The 18,532-nt window shown below is 36.2% G+C and overlaps 1 protein-coding gene across 1 annotated transcript in view; it reads right to left on the bottom strand.

Annotated features, from left to right (window-relative positions):
* Positions 1 to 4,714: 4,714 nt before the first annotated feature.
* Positions 4,715 to 18,532, bottom strand: part of LOC100366982 (uncharacterized protein C05D11.1-like) — a 33,562-nt gene continuing 19,744 nt past the window's right edge. Inside the window, exons 13-22 of the mRNA XM_085495871.1 lie at positions 15,123 to 15,225; positions 14,635 to 14,765; positions 14,243 to 14,427; positions 13,607 to 13,688; positions 12,169 to 12,329; positions 10,993 to 11,176; positions 10,323 to 10,466; positions 7,321 to 7,481; positions 6,253 to 6,405; positions 4,715 to 5,651 (exon numbers count right to left, since the gene is read on the bottom strand). Of these exons, the coding sequence (XP_085351997.1) occupies positions 5,600 to 5,651; positions 6,253 to 6,405; positions 7,321 to 7,481; positions 10,323 to 10,466; positions 10,993 to 11,176; positions 12,169 to 12,329; positions 13,607 to 13,688; positions 14,243 to 14,427; positions 14,635 to 14,765; positions 15,123 to 15,225 (1,356 nt within the window). The 3' untranslated portion in view covers positions 4,715 to 5,599. The remainder of the gene's footprint in view (positions 5,652 to 6,252; positions 6,406 to 7,320; positions 7,482 to 10,322; positions 10,467 to 10,992; positions 11,177 to 12,168; positions 12,330 to 13,606; positions 13,689 to 14,242; positions 14,428 to 14,634; positions 14,766 to 15,122; positions 15,226 to 18,532) is intronic.

The raw sequence follows: 18,532 nt of genomic DNA, 5'->3' as shown, positions 1-18,532 counted from the left end.
CGTCTCCCGCTGGAGTAGTATAGATGCACTGACTCAGTACCGCATACTGCTCGACCAAACCACTCCTGCCAAGGGCAGTATGGACTTGCAGGATGTCGCACATAGCGACTTTCACAATCCGCGCAACCTGCGTTAACAAAGGCATGAGTACCGGGATTGGGGCAGGGAACCATGGAAGAGGCTGTAGCACTGAACAAGTATCTCAAACTAGGGACCAGTCGACGGTTTGCGTAGCCTCAATGGGGTATCGGCTCCCCCAAAGGAAGGCATGGGACAGGACCAACCTAAAACCAGGATCAGTCTTCTTGTCCTTGTCTCCCAAAGGATACCAATCACCCCTTCCAGTGGCCTCTGAGCCACCTCCACAGCCAGGGTCACACAAGGAGAATTGGCCAGCAGGCATGGTCTCCACGCCGGCAGTTGGAGAGGAAAGCGCAGATGAAAAGGGATTCAAAGGCAGCTCCCCCAACCACGTACCTGCCCCACACAAAACACTGCCTGATTCACAACTGCGTCCTTAACTGCATATTGTTAAGCTGGGCTCTGGTTGGCTGTGCTTGTGCTGACAAGAAATGGGCGAGAGGAGCACCACCACAGAGGTACAGGTAGGGGAACTCTGCGTGGCTTGGTGAAGCAGAGGCAACAAGGTCTGCTTACACCATGCCTGTGGGAGGTATGGGAAACTTGGCGTAGGATGCATAGAGCGCCCCGTTCAGAAGGGGGGGTCCACCAGCATAGGAGAGGGAGACGCCCCCTGTCCCACTGATGCGAGTTGTCCCCTCGATCTTCTTAGGGAGAAATCTAAGGAAAGATGGGACACATCTGACTGACTGAACGCCTGTTGGAGGGGGGGGGGGACAGGCAGCATGGCCCATCCCAATCCCACATTACTCTCACCCTGCAGTCCTCCTGCGTCGTACCCCATGACAGATTCAAATTGAATTTTTAAATTGTGGCTCCACAATCCCCAGACTACCACCAATGCATCAAGGGAAATGTAATTTGCATGTTCCACCCAGTTGTTTGCTTGGTATACAGCTGCTATATTAATTGGAGGTGTTAAATTCCACGTACCTGCATCTACTGCTACACTATACTAGTATCTGCATTTGCATTTGAAATACTCACTGACACGTTTTATTTAACATCCAAGCCACTGACTTTTTGAATGCAGTTTTCTAGATGTCCGGTTTCACTCAATTGTTTAAAACTCAAAAACTGGCATCACAATATTCATAAATACCGTACTCCACACATTCTTGTCGAAAAGTGTGATGATGTTGCATCAGATGCACTGTTTCTCACCAATGCCTGGTGAGCATCTGAATTCTCTCAATCCAGCAAATTTTTCATCAGCTTGCTTAGCACCGAGAATCATGTCTCTTCCTCATCGTTGTTATGTCAGTACAAACTAAAGTGGTCTATAACCCACTTGAGTGCTATCATTTCCAGTATGTGTATGTAACGTCTCGCTTCTCATGGGTGCCACTCTCAAAAATTTCAAGGCCATGAGGTGAGCTCCCTATCCTCCAATGAGGCATCTGTTGGGGACAGATAGGTTGGGTTAATCTCTATCACAGTTAAGTTCAACCCTAGAATCCATACTATGTGGCCACAGATGTATATCTCTATAGTGCTTGCAGTGCTAGCCAACTAGAAAAAGTCTACTCGAAAAGCTAGTAAATAACACTGAATAAATGGCAGGGTGAATACTGTCAAAAAAAACATGTACTGCATGCATGACTCAAATAGACATTTGCATAAAGCCCCTAATCACCTAGCTTCAGAATATCTTCCCTTCACCCATCTGAGGCATCCCCCAAAATGGATGCTCAATAACTGATAGAAACAAGTCATTGAAAATGACACAGTCCCCGTAAAATTTTTGAAAGTTCTCTTTGTGCTCGTCATATTAAAGCGGAGGGGTTGTCGCGAGCCTGTCCTTGAAACTTGAGTTCCAAGTGACGTATACAGCAGATTGTTTATTTACATCAAAACATGTGTTCCGTGTAGTAGTAATATGGCCAAAAATAAAAACAGCCGTTATTCGGCCATCTTTGATCTGATTATGAAACACTCATATGTATGATGTATGTGCCAAATATGAATGAAAATGATACATAAATTGTGGAAATATAGTAGTAGGGCCAAAAGTCAGATGGCTGTCAATCGGCCATCCTTGACCAGATTTTGAAACAAATTGTCATGGACATGCATCCTAACATGTATAAAGTACATGTATGTGCCAAATTTGAATGAAAACTGACAGAGCATGTCCAAGATACCACATAAAAAAAACAAGATGCCTGCCAGTCGACCATCTTTGATCCAATTGTGAAATAAATCGTCATGGACATGTATCCTAACATGTATAATCTATGTACCAAGTTTGAATGACAACTGACAAAGCATGTCCAAAATGCAACATTTTCAAAAAACAAGATGGCTGCCAGTTGGCCATTTTGAATCGAATCGCTAAACCACTGAATGTGCATATGTCCCACATAAAGTACTAGGCACATGCAAAGAATGAACGGAATTGGTCCACAGGATTCTGAAATATGACTCTGGACAGACTGACGGACGGACGGACGAACGGACTGATAGACTCAGGAACTCACGGACGGTTGGGGACATATATCCTATCATGTATAATCTATGTACCAAGTTTGAATGAAAACGAACAAAGCATGTCCAAAATAAAACATAGTTGAACTCTGGTGACCTTGCCCTTTGTTATATAATATAATTCCCTTTATCATAGTTTGTTTCAATATAAATATGCATTGTCATAATTAATTTTGAATACAAACAAGTTTTGGGGTTGAACCAACAGTGGGGAATCAGTCTACCGAATGTCCTTAAAAGATGTAAATATCTTACAAAAACATTGGTGCCTTATTTAATTATTTTAAGGGACATAATTTCCAGCTTTCTTCAAAGTAATTCAGATATTTTAGTATAAAAACAAATGTCTCATTGAAAAAAAAAGTGCTGCATTTAGATGTGAATAGATTCATAAAACATGCAAGATAACAGAAAATTTTAGCTGGCTTTAGTCCAAGTATTTTGTACAGGTGTCTGTCAAAAATTAATGATTCACTGAGACAAATATGAACTGCCTCATTGTGTGACTACTGTATTATATGAAAAGTAAAAAAAAACACCCTTTATGAATAGCTATCATGTTGCAAGCTCTGCTTTGTATGCAAATCAACTTAAATAGTTAGTTGGTGTCCAGTGGAGGGAGAAGTCAACAGTACTGTTGCCTCCTGAGAATCTACATCTTCAAACACTGCAATCTTTGAAGTGCGTTTTTAAACTAGTATTATAAAAACTCTTAAACTTTGCTTTTAATGTATTTTTTATGTATTGTTTTTGATTTGATAACTTTGAACTAAACAGATTTTCTATTAGCTTCAGATCTTGATCAAAGTTAGGCACCCAGTTCATAGGAGTGCTTATATTGATTTTCTGACATCTTGTTTTCTGTAAAGATTTTATTGGTAGGTTTGCAAATGTGTATCAGACTGTGCAATCTCTCCATGAGTTGGTTTTGAAACCCAGTATGGGATTCTGACATACATTACCAAGGATATTATTACAAGATAAATCATTTGCTTCATTGAACACATACAACAATGCATATTTCCACTGAGATCAGTGGCCTTTGATATGTATCACCAGTGATCAGTCAAGTAGAAACAGTCAAAATATTTTATCAGATTTTCTCAATTTTTGCATGATATTTTCATACAGGACATCTGTTGTTCAAACTCTGGGAAGACTTTATACTGAATAAGGTGACCAAGTTTGATAAAGTTTGGAATAGAATTAGTAAAGTTATTATGCACACAATAACAATTATTAACGACGACGACGACAACGCCGGACAACATTTTTCCCTTAATATACCTTTCCCTTCCATCTTTGATGGTACGGGCAAGGTAAACATATTCAAAAAACAAGATGGTTGCCAGTCGGCCATTTTGAATCGAATCGCTAAACCACTGCATGTGCATATGTCCCACATAAAGTACTAGGCACATGCAAAGAATGAACGGAATCTGTCCAAGGGATTCTGAAATGTGACTCCGGACGGACGCACGGAGCACAGACGCATGGACGCACGGATGGAGACCGAATTATAAGTCCCTGTTTTCAGACTTCGTCTGAACAGGGACTAATTAGAGGATTAAACTCAATGAACAAATCTGAGTAAGGTCTACCCAAGGTGCAAATATATGAAGTATCAAAGCAATTGGACTTTTCAAAAATGTTGAAAACGATGGAAAATCAGTAAAATGAACAGCTAGTGACAGTCGAACTAAAGAAGCATACATTGAATTGGTAATTTGTACCAATGAGTCATGAAGTGCAGATATATGTGACTTGTAGTGAATAGGTATGTGCTGGTTTGAGTCTTTCAGACTTCATTAAGAAATTTTCTGCTTTTGTCAACTACTAAAATGTGTGAATAAAAAGCAGGCTGTTGGTCTCTAATAATTCTGCTGGTTGGCACATTGACAATGGTCCCATCACCACACCTGGATTCTGTGGCCATGATTGATTACAGATAGGGAGCACTCAGTAATAGCCATTGGCGTGACCACCATATTTAGTCGTCCCCCTTTCTTGCCGATAGAGGAACTTCTGGGTCTAGTAGTGGTTTCTTTCACAATTGATGAGCCTCTATCAGATTCCACCATCTATGTTCATTTCAATTGAGATGTTGTATACCTATTTAATGGTAATTACATAACAAATACAGATGTACAAATCCTCTGCCAATGTTACAGATATTGGTCTTATATTATCAGATCCATAGATTAGAATAAAAATGTACATTGACCAAAAAAATACTATGAATTATATATATTGTGTGGCTGCATCAGTTTTAAAGACTCCTTATGTTAAGACTAAATATCAAGGACTCCTCATCTTTAGACTAAATATTAAAACTCCTCGTCTTCTGACAAAATGTCAAAAACAAAAAAGAGTCTTCAAACTAAACAATAAGGACTTTATATTGTAATATTGACAACATATTTCCATACTGAATGACAAAGCTAGAAAAAGTGATAAGCTTAATGAAATGCAAAGTTTGATACATTTCCATCTTACATGCCAACAAAGTCAAAATAATGAAGGCACTATAAATGGTTTTCACAGACTAAATAATTTGGCACTTGTTTCCAAACAGTGAAATCACTGAGATATATCTTACATCACACAGGGAACAGGGGCAACCACAAAATTCTGACTGACCAAGGATCACATGTGGCCACAGTCTTCGTCTGTGACCTGTCTGATAGTAATTTTGGCTCCAAGGAAGCCATAGAATGCCCTATGACCCCCACTTGGTGGCTACGCTGAATTGCAGTGCTCCCTCTTGCAGTTTTTTTTCTAACAAAACCCCTGATCACATAATTAATTAATTATGACAAATAAATAAACACTCATTATTTATAATATTGATTATGACAATAGTTGCAACAATATTTAAACAATCACAGCATGATATGTCGCTACATAGGAGTGATAGTGTTTAGTCTAAAGTTAATATTCTACCAGTATCAGTACAACGATTATGGTAGTTTCACTGGAATCCATCTTCAACAGATGATATGACTGACAGTTCTCTTGATAACCTAGTATAATAATAATAATAATAATAATAATAATAATAATAATAATAACAATAATAATAACAATAATAATAACAATAATAATAATAATAATAATAATTAATAGTTATTTGTGCTTTAGACATAATTTTTCAGCAGAGAGTAATGACTAAAATATTTATACACATTTTATATATTTTCAATTTTTGCTATTTAAATCATATTCTATGTAATATATGCAACACTTATAATATTCAGAAGTCATCTTTGTCAGAATTAGCTGAAAATTGGGTTTAGCATTAATTAATTAGCTTCTGAGGCTAGCATATTAACCATTCCAGCAAACTATGAATATAAACAGGTCTCTAAAATTAAGCTACATTTTAAAGACAATAGACATTTAGTTAATAGAAGGATTTATTTGTCCTTGAAGGTATGTTTGCAATGTGTAAGGGACCGTCCAGTACTCTCAAAATGCAATGAGTGGAAAGTAAGAATAGGATATATCATAGCTAAAACAGCATGAATTTCATACATTTTATGATTTTATCTTGTGCATATGGAAATGCAATTTTAAACCTGATATGTCCACTGAAATCCATTATTAATTATACTCTCAACTTACTTTTTAAAATTATCCCTGATTTCATCGACTTTTGAAGGATTGCAACACACAGCACATCTTGAAATACTTGGATCAAATAATGGTGGAAAATATTTCTCACCAACTCGTTTGACATCTGCAATAGTTACTTTAGACAGCTTCTGTAACAATTCTCTGAAAACAAAACAATATGTGAGTTAATAGATTCATTACAATGCCCATTGTATGAGGATTTGTAACAGAAATCTATCTAAGGACCACCTAATTTTTTCTAAAACAAAATGCTAAATTTTTCTTTAGCAATTCAACTAACTGACAAGAAATGGTCACAATTAGATGACATGAATTCATCTGGTGTCATTTTCTCCAAACAATAAATTATGATTTTGTTTTAGGTTCATTACATAATTGGATTAGGGGTGTAATATGGAAGGGTTGAAGTAATCTTTCTTAAACTAAATATTTTATTCTATCATAAACAGATTGTGTTACTATCTTGATTTAGTATCACATAAAATTTGCATGTATGAACATTTACACAACAACCAATTGTAGAGGAATCCTAAATTTTTAATGTATATTAAAAGACAAATTCAAAGATTTAATTAACCTTTTCACCACCAGTTCCCTCTTTTCATCACAAATTCACAAACTAGTCCTGTTTATAGTCTGCACTGGGACAAAAATAGCCAAATTCTTTGAGTAAAAACGGAAAATTGACTCAAATTTTGTCTGTTAGCTCCAAAATTAGGGATTACCGGGGTATTTCCAGAAATATTGAATAATTCAAGAAAAAAGTGCAGACAAATTTGGCCGAGAAAAGTCTTGTGGTGAAAAGATTAATGTAGCCAGATAGCTATACAACGAAACATGGTTGTCAAAAAATTGTAAGAATTTAAGAAATGTAACAATTTTTGTAGCCACAAACTTTTCTTGTGATTTATTGTTGTATATATTGGAAATGATAGAAATTTGTCAAATGGTTTGTTAAAATTTACCCTGTCAAATAACATCATTCATTTGTCTACCACCATGAGTGGCTGTCTAAATGACAGCTAGACAGACCTGGCTGAAAACATGACATCTCACCTATTGTAATCTTTAGTTGTTCCTCTTAAATAATTCATCATTGATTCTTTTGAAGTGTCTGATACAGTTGTCTCTCGTTCAATTATTTCAAAAAGGACACTACTGATTGAAGATTCTAATTGTACTTCATCAAACTGAGTGGTACCATTCACAAAACCATCCTGAAATACAAGTACAGATTGGCAGTGCTCAGTTCAATACTCAGGATTATAAAAATAGAGATACTCAACAACTAATATGATAACTACAAGCCGGTAGGCTGGTTGGCGATCACTCCGCTCAAAAACAAGCAACATGTTTTTTGGCTGTTTCCATGGTGACATAAACGTGAAGCTGACGTCGGTTTATAACTAATACAAAGTTCGCAAACACCATTCAGTCTTTAGAAGTCACTTAGTTTAGTACTAGGACCACAGTTACTCTCTCCTAGTAGAGTGGCTGTGCTAGGACGTATTCTGCTGTTACATTTATTATTTCCAACCGTTTTGCGATAGCATTTTTTAGAATGAAACGTTTCCCGGAAATGCTGGAAAGCGAAATAATGAAATAACGAAATGGTAAATATTTACCTAAATTGCAGTGTGTTGACCTTCATAACAATATACTTCATAATGCAAAACACTAGTCACAGTGAGTAATTTAAATATACGACTCCTAATCGAAAAATATGACCACAGTCCAGAATTTCAGACGGATATTAAGCAACCTAAGAGCATATCAGAAGCATTTACTCTAAAATATAAAAAAAGAACTGCAGTCAAAAGTCAAGAATGCCAGCAAATAAAGGACTCTGTCCCACAATCCTTTGTGCGAGTTATTACGGACACGCGCAAAAAACTGTACCACGCTTGTCAAATCCGGGTCAAATATACAGTACGCTACTATCTTGCCACAGATTGTTTAGTAGTGGAGTGTTCGGTGACCATTGAATTAGCCCGTGATTCATATTTTATGTGTATTAATTTATTCATCAATTTTCGTGACTGACAGTACTGCCCAAATTTTAGTCAAAAAACGCAACTGGTGAAACAGAAGAGCATCGCCAGGCGATGGACGCAGGGCTCTTTGGCAACAACCGCATAGAGGTCAAAATACGCGTTCTATTTTTACGCATTAAATTTGGCTCTTCCCTTTCGCCCCCTCCGGAATGTTCTACTTTTGCAGTCTAATAGCAGGTTTTTCGAAAAACGTCTAAAAAACACAAGAATTAGTAGAAATGTTCCTGTTTTGGGCAGATTATTGATAGAGAATAATGTCTTTATTACAAAAATGCTGAAAAACCGTGAGTTGTTGCCTTAGTTATTTTTTTATTGGCGAAAAACTGCGAACTCGGCAAATTTGGTTGCACAACTTCCCTTTATCATATACACCCAGCGACACCGATGCCAGCTGACTGTGTACAAAACTGGTAGGAGGTAATACATTTGGGGCGAAAGTATTCAAAAATCAGTTTTTGGATGTTGCAATGGCAGTGGTGGGCCAGGATTTTTTTCCAATTAGTGACGGCACGACCTACCTGTGAAGTATGAACAAAACCAGTCGAGCCGGTGCTGGTGAAAAATTACCCCAACTTTGGGGTCAAATTTCTCGGTAATGAAAACAGATATCAAAAATTCAAATGGTAACTTTGTGCCCACACTCAAGCTGAGTAGAATGAGCTATGTTTGAAGTATTTTATCCTAAATTTGTAGGAGGAGATACATTTGGCGCGAAGCTATCCAAAAATCAGTTTTTTGGCTGTTGCTATGGCAACGGTGGGCCAAAAAAATTTTCCAGATTTTTCCTTATAACTAGGGTTAAGGTGTGACCTACCTGCCAAGTTTGAACGAAATCGGCCAAGCCAAAAAAATCACAGAAGAAATAATACGTGAACACTGGAACACTGGAAATGTACACACACAGACACACACACACACACACAAAACGACAAAAGTGATTATAAGGGCAATCCTAGCGGAGCGGATCGCCAATAATACTGGAAAATACTTTATTTTAGCTGCAATTAATTTTTGCTGAAAAGACATTTTGTCTGTTTTTATGAAATTTATTTTTACTGATTTTTGACGAGTTGAATGTGAAATATAGGAAAAAAGGTATATTTGCTGGATTTTATTTTCACCGAGTCATTCCTTCAGCGAAAATAGCAAAAATTAATTCCAAGCGAAAATAAAGTATTCTACAGTAACTAAAGGTGCACTGTATTTGTTCTATTAGTAGCACATCTCCAATAGAAGTGCATATAAACCAAAAAATTGCATTTGCTGTATTCTGAATTATTAAAATGAATTATTTTGCCCATAGTAATACCACATAGTAAATGTAGCAGAGAAAATATGGCACTAGTACATTTGTATATGCAGTTACTTTATCTACAGTTTGGATGTTGAGGTAGTTGACTACTATTAAAACAGATATTTCTTTGAATTTAACAATATGGTTTTATTTTATGCTGATGTTCACAAAATCATTGATCTAATTTTCTAACAAAAAAACAAATCAAACATCTGATCAAATTGGTTTCTATGTTGAGAAAGATTCATCATCTCAAAATTTTGTGTGGTTACTATAGTGACAAATCATATGTGGAGTTACAAGACTTGCAGTTACAGTTGTCAAGAATAATTTGGAAAATCTGATGAATATAATTTTATAGTCAAATGCTTTAAAGTGTAATCAGATAAAAATTGTTTCATTTTTCAGACAATTTTTCTCCAAAACTGTAATCTCAGCATACAGTTCGATTAATTTTCAATTCAAAATGGCCATCATAGTAGGGTTTAACACAATAGGGAAATCCCTCCTTTTTTCATTTGTTAGTTGGACTATATATGATGCAGATTTATATACATCCCGTAGTTGTTCACACCAATAAATCTATTACATTCTTCCTAGTGTATGATAAAACATATCAACCTATTGAGGAGTGTAAATCAATGTTAGCTCTGACTCTTTCTCCATCTTAACTGCAGCCCATTATAATATCATAGTAACTGGAAACTTACCACGATCTCCTTAGCTTGTTTGTAGGCATTGACAACATGTGTACATTTAAACAACATGAAATATAGCAATCCTTCACTGGGACGGCAGAACATGGAATAGTGGTATGCTAGACCAAGCCCTCTGATCTGACGCCACATAGGTCCCTACAAATCAAATTAGATATAAAGCAATGAGGCAGTTAGAGATTCAGTAGATAGTGAATAGATATATGCAACTCATACACAAAATATACATTGGTTAGCAATTAAACCTTAACTATCACGATTCAAATTAGTATCTAAACATCCCCTTTAACATTGGTATGCAAGCCTCAATTCCCAATTCCTGAATTACCATCAGACGCGATGTAATTCTATTTGCGCATACGTACCCTACCTAAGAATAGTTGAGGGTGGGACAAAAATATAAAAAGTCCAAAGAGCACCAGCAGACATGCAGTCCGGAAGAAGTCAGCAGCATATTTAAAACAGTTTTCTATAGACAGGAGTGAGTGTGAGTGGGAACAAACTAGGGCAGCTAGAAGAACTATTCAAGACAGACACATATGGTAAGTGAATCTCAACTGTAACATTAGTATCACATTGTAAGGCTCATGTGCCCTTGCATATTTTTTTCAGCATATTCAAAATAACTAAACTATTTTTATTACCAGTACTGTCAATCACCTACCTCTAATGCACAGAGATACTCCATGAAAACCATAATTGCTGGGAGATCTGGATGATCATATTGATCAATACATGATACACTCTGTATGAGATAAGATGACTCAACAGATCCTACACCTACTATCTTACCCAAACAGGATGTATCAGTATTCAGTAACTCACTGGTTTTCTTACCAATAGATGAACTGAAAACAATACAATGTGGTGTGAGTTGGTTTGCCAAAAAGATGGTCTATACAGAAAATCACATGCAAGCTAAAGAGTGTAATAATACAAAATCAAACTAGTATCATATTTGATACGTTATAATACATGTATGACAGTAAAAACATTAGAATCTAGCCAGAAGTGACTGAATGTGTTCATTTAATAGGTATCTTGATATGTTGACAGCAAATACTGGATATATATATGATTGAAATTCATTTATTTAATGGAAAGTAGTGACAAAAATACAATAGAGCTATTAGGTGATTTTATTCACAATTCTTTCATTTTAAGAAATGAGTATGCTCTTGATGTGCAATACTGACTTTTTCTTTTTCTTTTACTATTACATTCATTTATGTACGGTACATATTGATATTAACCAATTAACAAAATTTATTTCTAAGGATGAAAATAAAATCACAAACATGTACAACAAACATTTGCTGGCATCTCTGATTCAATGCGAAGCCTGACTGGCTACCCAACTCTACACATAACAGTCGCACCAATCAGAAACAGCTTGTTTGTCAAAAAGATTTTTCAAAATATCTAATTATTCCTTGTACATACATTGTATGCTTATATTCAATTGGCATTTCTGACTATTACCGGTACCTCCCACTGGATTATGTCCACTGATATACATAATGACCTCATACTATCCAATTACCAAGAAAATTATACTTTTGTAATGAATCGGAACACTACAGACTAGGATAAGTAGTAATAGTTCAAGTGCTTAGCTTTTAGAAAACATGCAATGCATTATGTTATTTCTAACACAGTTCCACTATAAAAAATGACTGATTAAATAGTTTGTGTTTCTAAAGGCAATCCAACTGTCAAAGCATATATACAATGAAAACTTTGATACACCAAAAAAACCTGTTGCACTGTGATTGGTCTGACTGGGGTTGGGTAACCAATGGAGCACAATCTTGTAAGCAGTTTTGCACTTTTAACTTACTGTTTCTGGACATTCTCAGAGTGGTCTTTAATGAATGTTTCCAACCACGGTGATAAGGGAGTCTGATTGGCTGACAAAGTCTCTAAATTAGCTGACATATGTACTCGTATATTAGCCGGTGACGTCAAAAATTCACGCACATCATTCACTTCTGTGATAATCTGTTCAGGATAAACCACAATACCACTGTCAAATGTAGAGTAGAGGACATGTCTGCAGATCAGTTTTGTTTGGAATATGTGTGTAGGAATAGTGGAGGCTGAACATTTTAAACACCATATTTTGGTGATTTTGTATACTCTTCTAAAATTAAGTTTGATTCCAGTATAAAACTCAATTTCTCATTGGCTAAAAGTTGTGATCCAAATATTTGAAAAATAATTGAAAAAATTAACCCGATTTATTTCGTGAAAGATGACAAAAGATGACCTCAGCCATTTCTATGAATCCAGTCATCATAGTATTAAAAAAAAAAGTGTAAATTTCATCTCAGATTAAGCAAAGGAGCTTGATCCATCAAAAAGCATTTAATTTAAACCAATAGATTTTGCAGTGCGTGCAAACATACAATTTTGCATTTGATTTCTTTTCTATAAAAACATGTCACAGCACTTGACATCACGTTCCATTTATCATGAAAACATGTCACAGCACTTGACATCACGTTCCATTTATCATAAAAACATGTCACAGCACTTGACATCACGTTCCATTTATCATGAAAACATGTCACAGCACTTGACATCACGTTCCATTTATCATGAAAACATGTCACAGCACTTGACATCACGTTCCATTTATCATGAAAACATGTCACAGCACTTGACATCACGTTCCATTTATCATGAAAACATGTCACAGCACTTGACATCATGTTCCATTTATCATGAAAACATGTCACAGCACTTGACATCACGTTCCATTTATCATGAAAACATGTCACAGCACTTGACATCATGTTCCATTTATCATGAAAACATACCAGAACATACACAGCAGTGTTTGATTTCATCTGGAGTGAATACAGGTTTATATTAGAAATTCTGCCAAGGTATAATGATGAGGCGACTGCCAAACAAATAAACCTTAATATTGCTAGAGAAGCTTTTAACATCAATCATTTCCTGTTTCCTGGTATGGTCACATATACATGTATTCACACATTGCACCAAGTGACTACTGAGTAAAAATTAACAATTCATACATGACTTGCTACAAATTAGAATGAGTAAGATGGCAGATTTGACGAAGTACTCTGCTAAAAATATCACATGACAGTGAAACCCATCATTGGTCAATGAAACAAAGACAACTATAAGCTATGGTTCAACAGACGTATTATACACAGGAAACTCCATTCTTCAACATCACACTGCATAAAAACACACAATATCTATTTAATTAAAATAAAATACATTTAACAAATTAATGTATGTACCTTATCCGAATCAGCTTCTAATGTCTCCAGCAGGTTGTTCAAGAATTTATATTGTCTCATCATATTACATGTATGGTGGTTACTACCTACAGTAATATGTAATCAAATTAGCAATATCAATACATAACACAAATACTGACTGTCATCATGCAGGAAGACAACAATCAGTAAAACATATTGAACATGCAAATCTACTTTGGAAATTTTTTAGAAAACGAACCTGAATGATTTATATTGCTTACAAAACTTTTGATTGTAATTTGTTGTCAATAGGGAATTATATTCATCTACTCCAAAATTTAGAAATAATAGAAAATATGTAAATCTAACACTGAAATATTAGCAGGCAAAATTATGGATTATGACTTAAAATATTAAAAGAAGTTTGGCTTACATATGGGTTTCTTATTTAGATTAATTCATTTTTTTATTTTAAAGTCACAGTATATAGATAATAATTTAAAAATAATAAAATCTGTAAGTCTATTCTCAGGAAAATATTCCTTTGAGATGCTGACATGTCATCAAAAATGATAGATTTGCATGTTATAGAAATAAGCCAGTCAAAATGACTACACCAAACAGTTTAAAGTACAGTACACATCAAACACTCAAAAATAAACATTCCATATAGACTTGCCTTCTAGAAAGTTCAAATCTCGGAGTACGGCTGTGACAACAGTACGACCATCTCGCTTCATTCGTGATACATCATTCATCATTTTTGTTGATACAATCTTCAAACGTTCTTTTGTGAACTTAGTTTTGTATAACAGTTCATACAGCCACTTGACTCCAGCAGAGTATTTTTCCAATTCAACCTAATATGCAAGGAGAGATGGCGATGATACAATGTGCAAATATGTGCAATATATGGATGAGATTTCTTATATCACAAAAATCCATTTCACTATCGTTATTGATTTCAAAGTTTCAATCAGTTTTTCACAGAATAGTTCTGAAGCGTAACAACAGGTAAAAACTAAAATCAATGTTTCCAAAGTAGATAATTTCCTAGTGATACTTGCCTTCATTTTGAGTACAGCAAGCTGATCATATGTGCCACATCGGAATCTATGACCATCAATACCAACAGATGCCTCAGATGAAAGAGTATCTGATGATAACTCAGTGATTACTTCATCATGTGGAATCAATTCTGACAAGAACAGAAAATGTAATTGTAATGTGATACTGATATGTACAGCTTGACATCATACCTTATTTTAGTTTCATTGTGCTTAACACATCTCTTGCAAATTCAATTTCATAATTATGAGAAATATTATGGTTATCCTGGATGTATTATACACTATGATAATTATAAATTGTTTGAAGGTTCAAGCTGATTAGAAGATTAAGAGTTATTTTCTTCAAACTTTCATTATTATGGATTCATATCATTATGATACTGGAATTAAAAAAACAAAAATTTAAGAAACGCTAGACAAGTGAGCTATCTGGCAAGAGTGGTAACAGAAACAACAGCAGGGCAATACATGGTATTCACACTTACTTCCATCCCTGAGAACTGGTGATTCTAGTAGTACTTCTGTATACAATGGAAGATACGGACGTAACTTAGCAGGCAAATTTGAGGTATCCATGGTGACATAAAACTGAAAAAAAATGGAGAATAATAGAATCTCACACCCCAAGGCCTGGTATAAGATTTCTTATCTCACATCACCTCAAAATATGCTATTGAACCGAGTAAACAAGCTTGAAGAGGTTTGATTGAACGGAGTAAACAAGCTTGAAGAGGTTAGATTGAACGGAGTAAACAAGCTTGAAGAGGTTAGATTGAACGGAGTAAACAAGCTTGAAGAGGTTAGATTGAACGGAGTAAACAAGCTTGAAGAGGTTAGACTGAACGGAGTAAACAAGCTTGAAGAGGTTAGATTGAACGGAGTAAACAAGCTTGAAGAGGTTAGATTGAACGGAGTAAACAAGCTAGAAGAGGTTAGATTGAACGGAGTAAACAAGCTTGAAGAGGTTAGATTGAACGGAGTAAACAAGCTTGAAGAGGTTAGATTGAACGGAGTAAACAAGCTTGAAGAGGTTAGATTGAACGGAGTAAACAAGCTTGAAGTGGTTAGATTGAACGGAGTAAACAAGCTTGAAGAGGTTAGATTGAACGGAGTAAACAAGCTAGAAGAGGTTAGATTGAACGGAGTAAACAAGCTTGAAGAGGTTAGATTGAACGGAGTAAACAGGCTTGAAGAGGTTAGATTGAACGGAGTAAACAGGCTTGAAGAGGTTAGATTGAACGGAGTAAACAAGCTTGACGAGGTTAGATTGAACGGAGTAAACAAGCTTGAAGAGGTTAGATTGAACGGAGTAAACAAGCTTGAAGAAGTTAGATTGAACGGAGTAAACAAGCTTGAAGAGGTTAGATTGAACGGAGTAAACAAGCTTGAAGAGGTTAGATTGAACGGAGTAAACAAGCTTGAAGAGGTTAGATTGAACGGAGTAAACAAGCTTGAAGAGGTTAGATTGAACGGAGTAAACAAGCTTGAAGAGGTTAGATTGAATGGAGTAAACAAGCTAGAAGAGGTTAGATTGAACGGAGTAAACAAGCTTGAAGAGGTTAGATTGAACGGAGTAAACAAGCTAGAAGAGGTTAGATTAAACGGAGTAAACAAGCTTGAAGAGGTTAGATTGAACGGAGTAAACAAGCTTGAAGAGGTTAGATTGAACGGAGTAAACAAGCTTGAAGTGGTTAGATTGAACGGAGTAAACAAGCTTGAAGTGGTTAGATTAAACGGAGTAAACAAGCTTGAAGTGGTTAGATTGAACGGAGTAAACAAGCTTGAAGTGGTTAGATTGAACGGAGTAAACAAGCTTGAAGTGGTTAGATTGAACGGAGTAAACAAGCTTGAAGAGGTTAGATTGAACGGAGTAAACAAGCTTGAAGAGGTTAGATTGAACGGAGTAAACAAGCTTGAAGAGGTTAGATTGAACGGAGTAAACAAGCTTGAAGTGGTTAGATTGAACGGAGTAAACAAGCTTGAAGAGGTTAGATTGAACGGAGTAAACAAGCTTGAAGAGGTTAGATTGAACGGAGTAAACAAGCTTGAAGTGGTTAGATTGAACGGAGTAAACAAGCTTGAAGAGGTTAGATTGAACGGAGTAAACAAGCTTGAAGAGGTTAGATTGAACGGAGTAAACAAGCTTGAAGTGGTTAGATTGAACGGAGTAAACAAGCTTGAAGTGGTTAGATTAAACGGAGTAAACAAGCTTGAAGTGGTTAGATTGAACGGAGTAAACAAGCTTGAAGTGGTTAGATTGAACGGGGTAAACAAGCTTGAAGAGGTTAGATTGAACGGAGTAAACAAGCTTGAAGAGGTTTGATTGAACGGAGTAAACAAGCTTGAAGAGGTTAGATTGAACGGAGTAAACAAGCTTGAAGAGGTTAGATTGAACGGAGTAAACAAGCTTGAAGAGGTTAGATTGAACAGAGTAAACAAGCTTGAAGTGGTTAGATTGAACGGAGTAAACAAGCTTGAAGTGGTTAGATTGAACGGAGTAAACAAGCTTGAAGAGGTTAGATTGAACGGAGTAAACAAGCTTGTAGAGGTTAGATTGAACGGAGTAAACAAGCTTGAAGAGGTTAGATTGAACGGAGTAAACAAGCTTGAAGAGGTTAGATTGAACGGAGTAAACAAGCTTGAAGAGGTTAGATTGAACGGAGTAAACAAGCTTGAAGAGGTTAGATTGAACGGAGTAAACAAGCTTGAAGAGGTTAGATTGAACGGAGTAAACAAGCTTGAAGAGGTTAGATTGAACGGAGTAAACAAGCTTGAAGAGGTTAGATTGAACGGAGTAAACAAGCTAGAAGAGGTTAGATTGAACGGAGTAAACAAGCTAGAAGAGGTTAGATTGAACCGAGTAAACAAGCTTGAAGAGGTTAGATTGAACCGAGTAAACAAGCTTGAAGAGGTTAGATTGAACGGAGTAAACAAGCTAGAAGAGGTTAGATTGAACGGAGTAAACAAGCTAGAAGAGGTTAGATTGAACGGAGTAAACAAGCTTGAAGAGGTTAGATTGAACGGAGTAAACAAGCTTGAAGAGGTTAGATTGAACGGAGTAAACAAGCTAGAAGAGGTTAGATTGAACGGAGTAAACAAGCTTGAAGAGGTTAGATTGAACGGAGTAAACAAGCTTGAAGAGGTTAGATTGAACGGAGTAAACAAGCTTGAAGAGGTTAGATTGAACGGAGTAAACAAGCTTGAAGAGGTTAGATTGAACGGAGTAAACAAGCTAGTAGAGGTTAGATTGAACGGAGTAAACAAGCTTGAAGAGGTTAGATTGAACGGAGTAAACAAGCTTGAAGAGGATAGATTGAACGGAGTAAACAAGCTAGAAGAGGTTAGATTGAACGGAGTAAACAAGCTTGAAGTGGTTAGATTGAACGGAGTAAACAAGCTTGAAGTGGTTAGATTGAACGGAGTAAACAAGCTAGAAGAGGTTAGATTGAACGGAGTAAACAAGCTAGAAGAGGTTAGATTGAACGGAGTAAACAAGCTTGAAGAGGTTAGATTGAACGGAGTAAACAAGCTTGAAGTGGTTAGATTGAACGGAGTAAACAGGCTTGAAGAGGTTAGATTGAACGGAGTAAACAAGCTTGAAGAGGTTAGATTGAACGGAGTAAACAAGCTTGAAGAGGTTAGATTGAACGGAGTAAACAAGCTTGAAGAGGTTAGATTGAACGGAGTAAACAAGCTTGAAGAGGTTAGATTGAACGGAGTAAACAAGCTTGAAGAGGTTAGATTGAACGGAGTAAACAAGCTAGAAGAGGTTAGATTGAACGGAGTAAACAAGCTTGAAGAGGTTAGATTGAACGGAGTAAACAAGCTTGAAGAGGTTAGATTGAACGGAGTAAACAAGCTAGAAGAGGTTAGATTGAACGGAGTAAACAAGCTT

The sequence above is a fragment of the Saccoglossus kowalevskii genome, chromosome 1 (genome assembly GCF_978046115.1).
Source record: "Saccoglossus kowalevskii chromosome 1, keSacKowa6.1, whole genome shotgun sequence".
Classification (NCBI taxonomy): domain Eukaryota; kingdom Metazoa; phylum Hemichordata; class Enteropneusta; family Harrimaniidae; genus Saccoglossus; species Saccoglossus kowalevskii.
The sequence above is the reverse complement of the archived record's forward strand: the minus strand, read 5'-3'. Positions and strand labels throughout refer to the sequence as shown.